We start from the raw sequence: 12,004 nt of genomic DNA, 5'->3' as shown, positions 1-12,004 counted from the left end.
TGTTTCCTATACAGAAGACAGGGATCCTCGAATTTATTTACATGTCAAGCACAAAAGCCGCATTTTACGAAATGAGTTGTCTAGTGGAGTTTATTCTCACATTATTATTTTTTAAGTGGTTTTAATCCCAGTTATTGTTCTCCGGGATGCAAATTGTGCTGTAAATTTGTTTTTGCCATTGCTTGATTTAGTTATAAGCATGGGCACGCACGTAAGAAGCAACACATGAGGTTGAGTTGGTGTTCTAATAAGCAAATATATAGCTTGCTTCAAAGTCTGATAATGTTCACTGAAATTGATCAATCACTCTCCTACGCGGAAGGATGGATCCCTCCCATCCTTTCCCCACATATCTTCACTCATAGCCAACTGTACACTTCCCCTTCCTCAATATGATTATCACTGTGAAGATACCAGCCACCCAAAAAATTCCAGACAATGTATTTTATTTCCAAAACAATGTATTCCAAGACATAAACACATGACTTTTTTGGTTTTCAAACAACTTTTCCCAAGAAAAAAAAATTGAACATGTGTGACTATAAAATAGAATTTTGTGTCACTGTCAAAAGAACACCGGTCCTGTCATGTAAGTTCTATTTTTAAAAAAAACAATGGATAAAAAAATATTTTCTAATCAAAAAGAACTTCCTCAAAGTTGTTAAAAAGTGCAAATGTCTTAGACCAGACCCTGAAACGCTTTTAAAAAATATATACCTTCATTGAGCTCAGGCCCTTGTAATTGACTCACTATACATTACTATCAGCCAATGTACATGGACAAATATACACACATAATTAATCAGTCAAATATCTAAAAAAAAACAACTACATGAGAATATTTAAGCAAAATATGATTAAAAACTAACAAGACACTTGCATGGCATTAGTCTTGACACTGGAAAGAAAAAGAACTGCCTTTTTGCAAAAGTGGGCAAGTGTTTCTCTGTCTGGGCCGTTTGTTGCTTTTCTAAATTGCGTTCCACATCCCAATTAATAGAACTCAGAGTCACCAGCTTTCCTACACACCTAGATATTAGTTCATAAATATCGAACATGTTTAACATTTAAGATTGTCAGTACAAACTGTTTCTAGCCCCATGGCCCCTTATCACGCTCAGAGCAAAGAGTAACTTTTTATGGCAATCATGGAGTGTAAGATTGTCTGGCCTTTGTTGTGCAACTGAGACAAAAAGAGCCCGTTATGTTCATCCGAGTGTACCAGGCCTAAGTCTGACTGTGGACGCGACAGGCACCGTTTTCCCTTTCTATACAAAGTTAAAGATGTGCGGCAATAAAGATTCTCAATACACAAAGTTGGTCATATTAGCTTTGGCAATAAAAAAGACATTTTCAAAAAAAGGAACTAATCCAAGAAATGTACTTCTACCTTTGCCAAGGTCCTTCGCTAACATACAATATTGCACACTCATTTTTTGGTTTGTTTTTAACTTACATTGATATAGGCTATGCCATTTCCGTAGCCTACCGTCCCGATATCCAGTGGGTTGAATTTCAGATTTTTCTAAAAACATTGAAGACATTTTTAGTGTCAATCAAAAAGGTAAAATAAAATAGCTTCATAAAGTGCACCACCACCATTAAAAAAACACCCAGGAATGTGTCAAAACAACAGATACCAAACAAAAAGGACCCCTTTCCACTGGGAAAGAACGTTCAGTTCGGTACAGCATGTTTGTTATTAAGAAGTATCAGGATGAATTCCAAGACTACGACAAGGTTTGCATGTCATCCTGCTCCCTTCTGTCTCTGTACATATCAATTTCCTAAAAGGCAGAAGCTTACTGGATCTTCCTAGCTGTACCGGAGTGAAGAGCATGTGAAAACATCGCTAAAAAAATATGACATTAGTCCACAAACATACAGTACTCTCTGAATTATGGCATGCACCACTATAAAATCATTTAAAAAAGTAATAGTGTACAGTGGCTATAAAAGCACAACTGTCATGTTCAGTTATCTAAATCAGACAACTAAAAAATTTGAAATCCTGAACCTGGTTACAATCTAAATTTGATTTGACAATAAAGCATCACAGACAATAAAAAAGCCACCATTTTGCAGTGCCATCTCTCAGAAGCGAAGTACCATCAGTGAGAGGCATCAAAACCTTTTGATTAACCTTTGTTTTTCAACTCTTTTCGATGCTACAGAAAGTAAACTTGGATTTTTTCCCCTTTTTATATATATATATATATATTGTTGGTAACCTGGAGTGCCCACTTTGTCGTTTGATGCTTTCATTGTAGGTATTAATAAAACTGTTAATTTTAGTGAGAATAGTTCCCAGGAAAAATGAAGCCACCGATTGATCAGCGTTAACTCAGCAGGAAGGTACCACAAAAAGGAAAACTAAAACAAAAGGTGAATATTTTCCTTATTAAATTTAGCTTGGCACGGTCTTTATAAAAACCAAAGCAAGATGAGAAAAGCCAGAATCCCGCTGCCACAATCTAGTCTAAATCAGAGGTGTCATTGTCAGATTGTAGGTAAGTGTTGCCTTTTACCGGGATGTAGTGGATGTTCTGATTGTTGAGGGAAGAGGATGTGCCACAGGAGCAGAACGGTCCTGTGAATAGGCTCTCGATGTCCTCCAGTTGCAGCCCCTGCGTCTCAGGCAGGCAGGCGATCGTAAAGATCAAGCCCAATACGGTGAAGCCCATGTATACAAAGAAGATGCCTACAGGGAACAGATTTGGTTATGGTACAACTGGAAAAATTAACTTTGGCTTTTAAACCCATTTTAAAAATCCTAATCTTGATTTCAAGGTGAAATTTGACATGCTAACCTTTGTCTGATGTTCCCGTTAACATATATTAAAACACAACATTAGTTATAAAAGCCTAATCAGTCACCTTGATACGTGATCATATCAGCAATATGAAGAAAGGTGAGGGAGAGGAGGACATTGAAGATCCAGTTGACCCCAGCTGAACAGGCATTTCCAGTGCTCCGTGCCCACAGTGGATAAATTTCAGAGTTTATAGTCCAAGGCATGGGGCCCATTCCTGATGCACAAAAAGTCCCGACTTAATGTTTGGTTGTTTTTAAACTTATTTTAACAATTTTAAGACAGCTGCGTATCATACAAAAACTCAATAAAAGTGATTTTTTTTAGATGATTTTGTAATGTTTGTAGTTGCGCTTTGTTCGACCAAATACACCCTAAAAGGATAAGCTTTTGTTTATTTCCTCAAAATGTCCATTACTAATATCTACTTAATTGGTTTCTCTTGGAAGAAATTTAGTAAGTAATTCAACTTAAACCGAGGGAGAAGGACACTAAAATCAGATTTCTTTACAATGGAAATGCTTCTGCTACCCGGAAGTACAAAGTTAAAAGGTCTCATGATAATAGCATGCTTGCAGACCTGGAGCAAAAGAAGTCAGGTAAAGCAGGAGACCAGTCAGGACAACCCAAGAGTAGGATGTGGGGCAGAAGTTGTAGGCCCAAAATGGACCTTCTGGTGTCTCAGTCTGGTTAGCACACCTGCGTAATTGGCATTGAAAAATTAAGGCAAAATAAACTATCCACACACACTTTTTCCAACAGAATGCATAAACATTTTGATGACCAAACAAAATCTTACACACTCAAAAATGCTTAGGCATTTACAAAATAGATGAGGCAGTAGCAAATTTATAAAATCTAATTTGATAAAAACATAAAAAATGCCACTCACTAAATAATTCCTTTCTAAATAGAAACATTTCATTCTGAATTGAACCTAAAATGTCACAACATATCCTATAGATTTTTTGTATCATTATAAAAACTGTAGTATTTCACAATAATGAATGAATGGCAATGTGACAATGTGATCAATTATCTCACGTAGCATGAAGAAACTAAATTTCCATCCAAGTGGCTGTAACTTAAAAGCGTAGTGTTAACACCATATATGAAACCGTGGTCGCCAAAATAATTAGAATGTTGTTCAATAAATAGCTTTTGGCAGTATCAATTAAGTCATTTCAACCTACCGTCCCCATGCTGAATGCTCAGTGGAATGTGGATTAACAGGCAGGCAGGTGGAATTAAATACACCGCTGCTGTTGTTCTCGCGATAGCAAAACCCACAAGCAGGGTTCAACATGCAGTCTCCACAGGAGCTAAGGAGAACAACCATGCTTTAATTAAGAGTTCTGTGTTTAATGGGAGAAAAAGGCAATACTTTTGGGTAACAAAAGAGGTGTCTTTACCCATATAATACACAGGAGGAGTTATGGGAGTCGAGTGGTTTCAGCGTAACGGCAGGAGAGTACTGCGATGACAGTAAAAAGCCAACTGACAACACTGTGAGACTCAGAGCAGTACCTATAACATAGTAAGAAAATGTAGTTTGATATACGGCTACAACAATTTAGCAAGTTAACAACATTCCAAAAACGCAATAACTCATATGCTCATGAAAAACAGTTTTTATTACAACAGAGGCACCTTTTTGGCAAGTAATAACTGGGGTTAAAAAACAATTAAAAAAACAATTAGGCTTAGTATTATGAGGAGGTATATCTGTGAACACAGAGCCTTCCATTGCCATAGACAAATGGTACTGAAACACGCAAAATACATTGTTTGTTACATTTTAATAAAAAAAATAAAAAGCTAACTTGTTTTGAACAAAACAGAAGCCTTCGCTAATTCAGGTCTTGTTTCCGCATTCTTAGTGCTACATCTTGTCAGTTGGGAATTTAATTACCTAGGTCTATTGTCAAAAGCTCTAAAGTCTGCCAGGTTTTCGATGATGCTTTAATTGCTCTGTGACATGGCATGTACAAATTATTTACACCTCCTAACATTAAATAAATAGGAGTGGTAAAATAGTTGACACTTCATTTCAAATTATTTTTATTGAAATTACTAGGTATTTAGTATAGTATTTATTTTTGTGGCTATGTCTTAGGGAGTACGCTCTCTCCAGAGAAATGGGTCCATTAACGTTACACTGACACGTATGCAGAAAAAAAATCATTTCTATCTGCAACCCAATGATTCAAATTTTTTTCTTGTGTGCTGCATTTCACTACACAAACAGCCTCACCTAAAAAGAAATCAATTAGTATAAATAATACTTATTTATTCAATTATTTTCATTTTTTTCCAAGCTACTTAAATGTATTAATACTGTGTAAAAAATAATGTGGTTAAATGACCTAATCTTTTCTTTGTTATCAGACCCATGCAATTTAGAATTTGAAATGTTCTAAAAATGGTTAACAAGCTTAAAATGATCACTCCGAATGTTTTGTCAGGATTGTTTTCTTCAAATATCAGTAGTTCCATAAGTATGAAATAAGAGACAATTAGTGCACTGTGGTGACTCACCCGCGAGGCTGGTCACTGTCAGTTTCCTGCGTCCAACTCTGTCCACGAGCCAGATGCTGAGGGAAGTGCACACAAAGTTGGTCCCGGATGTGACAGCCGACAGCCAGATGGCCCGTTTCTCATCGCGCACACCTGACATCTGCAGAATGGTTGCGCTGTAGTACCTACAAGACGAAGCTGAATTGTAGTTCGAGAAAATGACATTCATCACACAAAAAGGAGGGGACTTACATGACTGTGTTGATGCCAGTCAGCTGCTGAAACATCTGTAGGCCGCACCCAACAATCAGTGCTCTACGAGTGGGTCCGTGATTGAGCATGCGCAAGATGATGAGCCCGCCTGGAGAAGAGTGAACAAGTAAAAAACCTTCCTCTTTCTGCATTTCTCACTTTAAATCATTAGAACTTCGAAATGTGCTTTTTAGACTGCGCAACTTCTAGTTTTACAATACCTGCATTGGAAAATCATACAAAAAAAAAGATTTACCGTGTATTTGCCGCCGTAATGGTTGACAACGTAGTATATCATATTATACTGGCTTATAGAACTTAGTAAAAGGCTTTTTAATAAAACTACCAAGGTGTGCCATACAGCATTTTCAAGGATACAGAGTCATTTTGTTTAAAAGCACCAACTTTTGTCCATTAGTGCTATTAAAAGAGTTTTAAGTCAGACAAACAGGTTTTGATCTGGAACCCACATCTTAAACTAACACTGCATGGTGCGTTTAAAATAACTATCCCTTTCACAATAGATGTTAAAACAATATGATGCATTGGTGCCACATTCTTACTCACTCACCTCCATGCTGCTCCCTTTCTTCCTCTTCGATGCTTGTCCTTATGTAGTCGAGCTCCTCATCCACTTCTTCGCAACCTCGGATTCGAGTCAGGACCTGTCGGGCCTCCTCTTGTCGGCCCTTTTGTAGGAGCCATCGGGGGCTCTCGGGTAGGAAAATGAAGCCCACGAACTGCAAAATGGAGGGTAGCACTGACAGACCTAGCATGTACCTTGAAGAGTGAAAAGAAAAAGTATATTACTTATCAGTTTGAGAGTTAAACAGGGCGAATCAATGCTAATTTCCCTTGTAGCTCACAAAAGAAAATACACCTTATAATTTAATGCCAACTATGAATTTTTCTTGTAACGTGTGTGTGTTATGTTAACCTAAACTGGAGAGTAAGAAAAATCTTGATTGGCTTTTTTACTTTGGCTTAATATTTGGAGACTCTTTAATTGGCCAACACTGATCACAAAATTTACTTAAAAGATAAGACGGTCTAATTCTCAGTTAAGCTACAACACTTATTTGTTTTGACGAGTGTGCATCCCCTCATACTTGATGTGGCAGCTTCATATTCTAGTGGCTTATTCCCCAATAATACAGCCTCAGGCTTCATGTTGTGAAACAATGAGCGATTCAGCAATGCAATCAGCTGACTAGAAGAAGATGCACTGAATGAAACTAAAATGCCACTTTGTCTCAGCTGGACAAACACTGACACAAGGTAGCAGCTTGATAGTTGTGCCATTTTAGATAGACATCTTTTGCCGTCAATGGCATGGAAAGACAATTATTCACTGCCAGCCCTCTCAGTTTTAACGGATCAGCCATGTATCACTGTCAACGGCAGTGAATGGGTTAAGAGTAGAGAAATGTGATCAAGAGTGTGTACCTCCAGCCATCGTGGCTCATGTAGCTGAAGGCGCCATCCACTACGCAAGCAATGAACTGGCCGGCGGTGACAAGCACAATGATGACGGTGACTAACTGCCCTCGCATGTGAGGAGGCGACACCTCGGCGATGTACACGGGAAGCGTCATGGAGGCCAGGCCTGGGATGAACAATTCATTCTTAATGATTGTTTGCATATAGTATACATTTTCCCCAACTATGTCAATGCTCCCACTAAGAAAAGGTGACTTCCAATTTTTGTCCATCCCTTTTGTATTCACATTAACTGCTGATACGTTTCCAACACCAACACACACTCACCAATGCCCAGACCGATGATGATCCGGCCCACCAGGAGCACCTCCTTGTTGGGCGCGAAGGTCATGATGAATCCACCGATGGTGAAGATGGAACTGGCCAGCAGAGTGCACCTCCTGCGACCCAGAAGTCCATTGCAGTAGCCTCCGCTCAGACTGGAGATGGCCGCAGCCCCGACCGTGCTGGAGACCAGCAGCTCCTGCCACAACGTGTTGAGCTCCATCTCTCGTTTGAGAAGCAGCATTGCACCTGACACCACACCAGTGTCATAGCCAAAGAGGAAGCCTCCAAGGGCTGAGAAGAAGGCCAGTACATAGACAAAAGGATGGGTGGCGGGTTGCCGAGACAGGTGGTCCGAAGACGACGAGTTGATGAGACGCCGCTCCCCATCGTACTCTTCTGTTGTGTTATTCTTGATGCCCATTTTGACGAAACTATGATTGCCCACAAAGGTCAAGCTGTACTCATCCTGCCTGCTGCACATGAGGAAGGGAAAGAGGGATTAATCTTACTTGGAAAGAAAACGGCAACTTTTCTTTGCCTTGGAAGCTGCCATGTCAGTGTGGAAATACAACAATAGCTCTCCAATGTTCTTGTGATACTTGTTGGACATTATCTTCTCCTTGTCTGGCTTGTCAAAAAACGCTTTACTTAGAAAACTCTGACATCCCAATTCAGACGATCTAACTTGCTAAATGTTTCAATATCGTTCCCTTATTTAGTCGCCGTGTCATCCGTGCAAAAGAGAAATTCGGTCGGACTCCAATGCCGAGCTATTGTAAGTTTTTCCGCTTGTCGATGGGCGCCTTGTTTGTGCGACGTCACCATATGACCGACCCGCCCCCATCCACAGTATAATAACGTCATTTTCATGCGCCCCTTTTAGCACTGTCAACAACATATGCTGGTCACATCGGTTATGTATATTTGTTAAGAAAATAAAAATACTCTCCCGTACTTTGACACTAAAGTATGTACATTTAAATGCGTTCATTCATTCAAGAGTGAAAACAGTTGAATGTCTTCACATACCCGTTTAACTATAAACGGAGACTTATGACACAGTTCTTATCATCATAGTAATAATAAACACAATTGATTGAGATAATGCTCATGATGTATGTTGTGGAGTTTCAATTTTTGTTAAAATTCGATGAAGTAAAAAAAAAAAGCACATAAATATTTGCATCTTCCAAACTAGATTTTCAGGATGGACAAATAAATTGTTTTCGAAATTGTAATGAACAGATTCTTGTTCAGGAATACAGAAAATCTTGTCCGACAGGTTTGACAATGTGGGTATTACAACACTTATTTTCTCTTATTCAAATGAAGCACCAAATGATTTTGTCTTTTTCCCATTGCTTTGTTTTTCCTTATGGTGCAAGTTACAAAAGTGTATATTAATGCCCTTCCGTAGCCTCCCTTCTTTTTGCCATTACTTTTTTGAATTCGAATGATTCTAGAAAACATTTTAATGTTTGAGTTTTTTCGTGCAAAACTGTAAACTACTCAAACATATGCTGTGTGCTGTGGTCGAAATTATCATTGGCATTTCTGCTTTGTGTTTCCTAAAAATGTATAAAGGGAAGATTTATTTCTTAATATTGCTGGCTACCATGGAAACCCTGCAAATCCAAAACCATCACTTTTCTAAAAACCTAACAGAAAATGCCATGTTTTTAAGAAATGAGAATTGCATAACAAAGACAGCAAATCTATTTTAGAAACGATGAATAAAAATGAATAAACAAACAAATAGGTAAATAAATAAACGTTTAGAAAGACTCGTAGGAAAGCGAGAAAAATGATGTAGCTGACCTAATATGCTATGGAAAATGGTGTTTAATTAAGTATACATTCTTTATCTCTATTTAGCCACTCTTTAATTTAAAAAAGTAGTTAAATGTTTTTGGTGTGCGTTTCATTAATTTTAAAATCTATACATACTACTGTAGCTATTATACAGATTCCTGGCTTTGAATGTACGTTTATAAGGATTACCTGACTCCCGTAGAAAATTGATCAGTTAATTTAATCTGTAAAATGATTTTTCCAATGTGACTGTGCCGTTTTTTATGAACCGCTACTGTCACCAGACACCGCGCTGGGAAGGGATGAGAGCGCCTATTATGACCACATGACAAGTTTAAACGCTCAAATAAATTAATTAAAAATAAAGAATGAACCGTTCAATATGTCGAAAAAAAATTACTTACGTGAACCATGGACAAGTGACCAGAGAGAAACGTCAATCCTGAGCGACCGATGTTGGCTTTTGGCTGCCGTTGTGTCCCGACTGGAAAGCTTGTTCCTCTTCCTGTTTGGAGTCATATGATGTGATCGGGGGCGACAAAAACACGCCTTTCTTTCTGTCTGTGACTGTCAGAGACGAGCGCGTAACTTCTGCGAAGTCCAGAACAAAAAGGATTTTAAAAAAAAGAGGAAGGAGAGCGAAAGTTGACTCATCGGTGAGACATGCCGGGTGATGCGATGATTCGCAGCCTGCCGTGCGGTCCCCCTTGCCGGCTAGGCGACAGTGGCCGTCCGGCCCCTCGCAGCCTCTCCTAGAGGCCATGAAGTCACCGATCGGGCTCGTTTGACGGGATGGACAAGAAAGAAGAGTTGGAGGAGAGGGTGAGGAGGCTCCTGGTTAGGCTCAGGAGCCCCCAGGAGAACAGGCAACTGTGCACTCTTATCCAGATCCTCCAGGATTTGCTCTTCCTGGCGCACACCGATGATGGTAGGGGGTAGCATGTTTATCACATTGAGCACAAAGTCCAATCTTTCAACTTGGCCCTCTCTGACAGTGTCTTAGACGTAAACCTAGCACCATGTAATTTTTCTGATGAATCCTAGTTCTTTTTCATCCTCATTCCCCTCTAAAACCAGTGTCTTCGAACCTCCAAATGTCCAAATAGTTTCTTTAAGCAATCCTTTTCTAACACACTTCCAATTACTCTTTTACCCATCCCTTATTTCTTGTATATCTGATGTCAAGCTTGGACATAATGTCCAAGCAACAGTGCCTTAAGCCTTTAAAATACACTTTACAACTAGGCAAATAATTATGCCAACACTATACAATGTCCAAATAGCCCTTACTCCAAAATGTCAAAGTACGTACTACTTAATAGTGAGGATGTCCAATTGGTCCTTTCATTCCTCCTTCCCAATTGGAACAAATGTGCTGGTATCTCAATATATGTCAAATTCATCCATTTTAAAGAGTTTTCAAGCTACTCCTTTGCTAAAAGATGGTCTTTGGTGTCTTTTTGTGGCAGCCTTTCAGCTGTTCGCTGACAAAGATCTCCATGAGCCACTCACGGTTGTCTTGTCATCTCATATGGACAGCAGAGGAGTCCAACAGGTACTTGAATGCACCCCCAGACTTTGCGTGGAATCCCGGCTGGAGTAATGGAGCAGTGATCTCTCTACTACTATATATGTATACCCCAGCAGGGGCTCCGTGACAAATGCAAACCAAAGACTGCTAATAACTGATTCCATTAGGGACGCAAGATTTCTGTGTTATCTTCTGTCCGCCATGTATCTTGTGCTTCTCATGCTCCCATTATCGTTACAACACGCCCACAGGTGGGCTGGTCATTGCTGTGTCAACTGCTGGAAGCATGTCCGGGTATGCTGGAGAACATGAAAAAACATCACCAGTAAGTACATGTAGCCCTCATTCTTCATTCAAAAAATAAATATATATGTATATATTTATTAGATTGCAAAAATGCAAATGGGTAATGAAAAAAAGGGCATTTTATCGATCAATCAAAATCCTAAAAAATCACAAAATATGTCAGATCAGTAAATGAAACAAGGGAAATGTATATGTATGGGCCACATTTGCTCCTGACCACACTTTGAAGACCTGTGTTGTAGCTAATTATATCTCCAAAGAAAGATGGCAGCATGTGTGAAAAATGTATTTTATACGTTGTCTCACTTTACAATAAGGCAGAGCTGTCAAAAATATTCCTCCAATGTCAACGAACAGGAATATGCCAGGTTGGGATGCTATGAAAGCTGTCAGGCACACCAATAAAGAATCAGATCACTGTAATTACACAGTCCCATGTAGGTATTTGTCTGCGTTCATGTCTGCAGGCAGATCCTGAAGGTTTTATCACAGTATCGTACAGACGGCCGGGTAACCATGATCGCCCTCCGAGCCCTGACGCTCCTTCTTCGCTCAGGTACATTCAGCCGGGTTGCATACCAAAGGCTCTAGGAATAGCTAATTATTAGACGTCATTTTACCCAAGCATTTCGAACATTGATGAAATAGATAGATTAAAAGTTTAAACTGAGAGAAATATGTTGATTTTCAAAGTCATGGTGTTAATACATCTCAATAGTCATGTGCTTTCTCCGAATATATCTTGTCTGGCACAAAGCCACAAGATCTTTTGTGAGCACAATTAAGCTGCATAAAAAAATAATTAGCTCTAAATATAGCTATGGATTTCCCCGTTAAAGGCAATTGCAGTAATCTCTCTTTCTTCATGGTTAATGGGGACCACAACTCTGCGGAAACTGAAATCAAAACTAAATAATATTTGAGCCACTGCCTAGTTGTATCTTTCCTGGAATTGATTGATTGATTGATTGATTCAGAGTTGTGTTTGCCTGGTTGGAGTTTGGAC

At 39.1% G+C, this 12,004-nt stretch overlaps 2 protein-coding genes across 3 annotated transcripts in view; one reads left to right on the top strand and one right to left on the bottom strand.

Annotated features, from left to right (window-relative positions):
* Positions 1-429: 429 nt before the first annotated feature.
* Positions 430-10,225, bottom strand: LOC144071637 (proton myo-inositol cotransporter-like). Of its 2 annotated transcripts, none has more exons than XM_077596901.1 (12): positions 9,566-10,225; positions 7,350-7,819; positions 7,029-7,188; positions 6,154-6,362; positions 5,583-5,691; positions 5,352-5,515; positions 4,226-4,340; positions 4,007-4,135; positions 3,394-3,512; positions 2,878-3,030; positions 2,529-2,701; positions 430-1,525 (listed from the first exon to the last, which is right to left on the bottom strand). In XM_077596901.1, the coding sequence occupies exons 2-12, from the start codon at positions 7,768-7,770 to the stop codon at positions 1,448-1,450; spliced, it is 1,830 nt and encodes a 609-aa protein (XP_077453027.1). In that variant the 5' UTR covers positions 7,771-7,819; positions 9,566-10,225; the 3' UTR covers positions 430-1,447. The 2 variants fall into 2 exon arrangements, with proteins under 2 accessions (XP_077453027.1, XP_077453026.1); XM_077596900.1 differs by having other exon boundaries at positions 7,350-7,822; positions 9,566-10,223.
* Positions 9,624-12,004, top strand: part of lrrk2 (leucine-rich repeat kinase 2) — a 23,926-nt gene continuing 21,545 nt past the window's right edge. Inside the window, exons 1-4 of the mRNA XM_077596891.1 lie at positions 9,624-10,089; positions 10,631-10,716; positions 10,944-11,017; positions 11,466-11,554. Of these exons, the coding sequence (XP_077453017.1) occupies positions 9,954-10,089; positions 10,631-10,716; positions 10,944-11,017; positions 11,466-11,554 (385 nt within the window). The 5' untranslated portion in view covers positions 9,624-9,953. The remainder of the gene's footprint in view (positions 10,090-10,630; positions 10,717-10,943; positions 11,018-11,465; positions 11,555-12,004) is intronic.

Source organism: Stigmatopora argus, chromosome 3, assembly GCF_051989625.1.
Source record: "Stigmatopora argus isolate UIUO_Sarg chromosome 3, RoL_Sarg_1.0, whole genome shotgun sequence".
In the NCBI taxonomy this organism is placed as follows: domain Eukaryota; kingdom Metazoa; phylum Chordata; class Actinopteri; order Syngnathiformes; family Syngnathidae; genus Stigmatopora; species Stigmatopora argus.
This window is presented reverse-complemented; position numbering and strand designations above follow the sequence as displayed.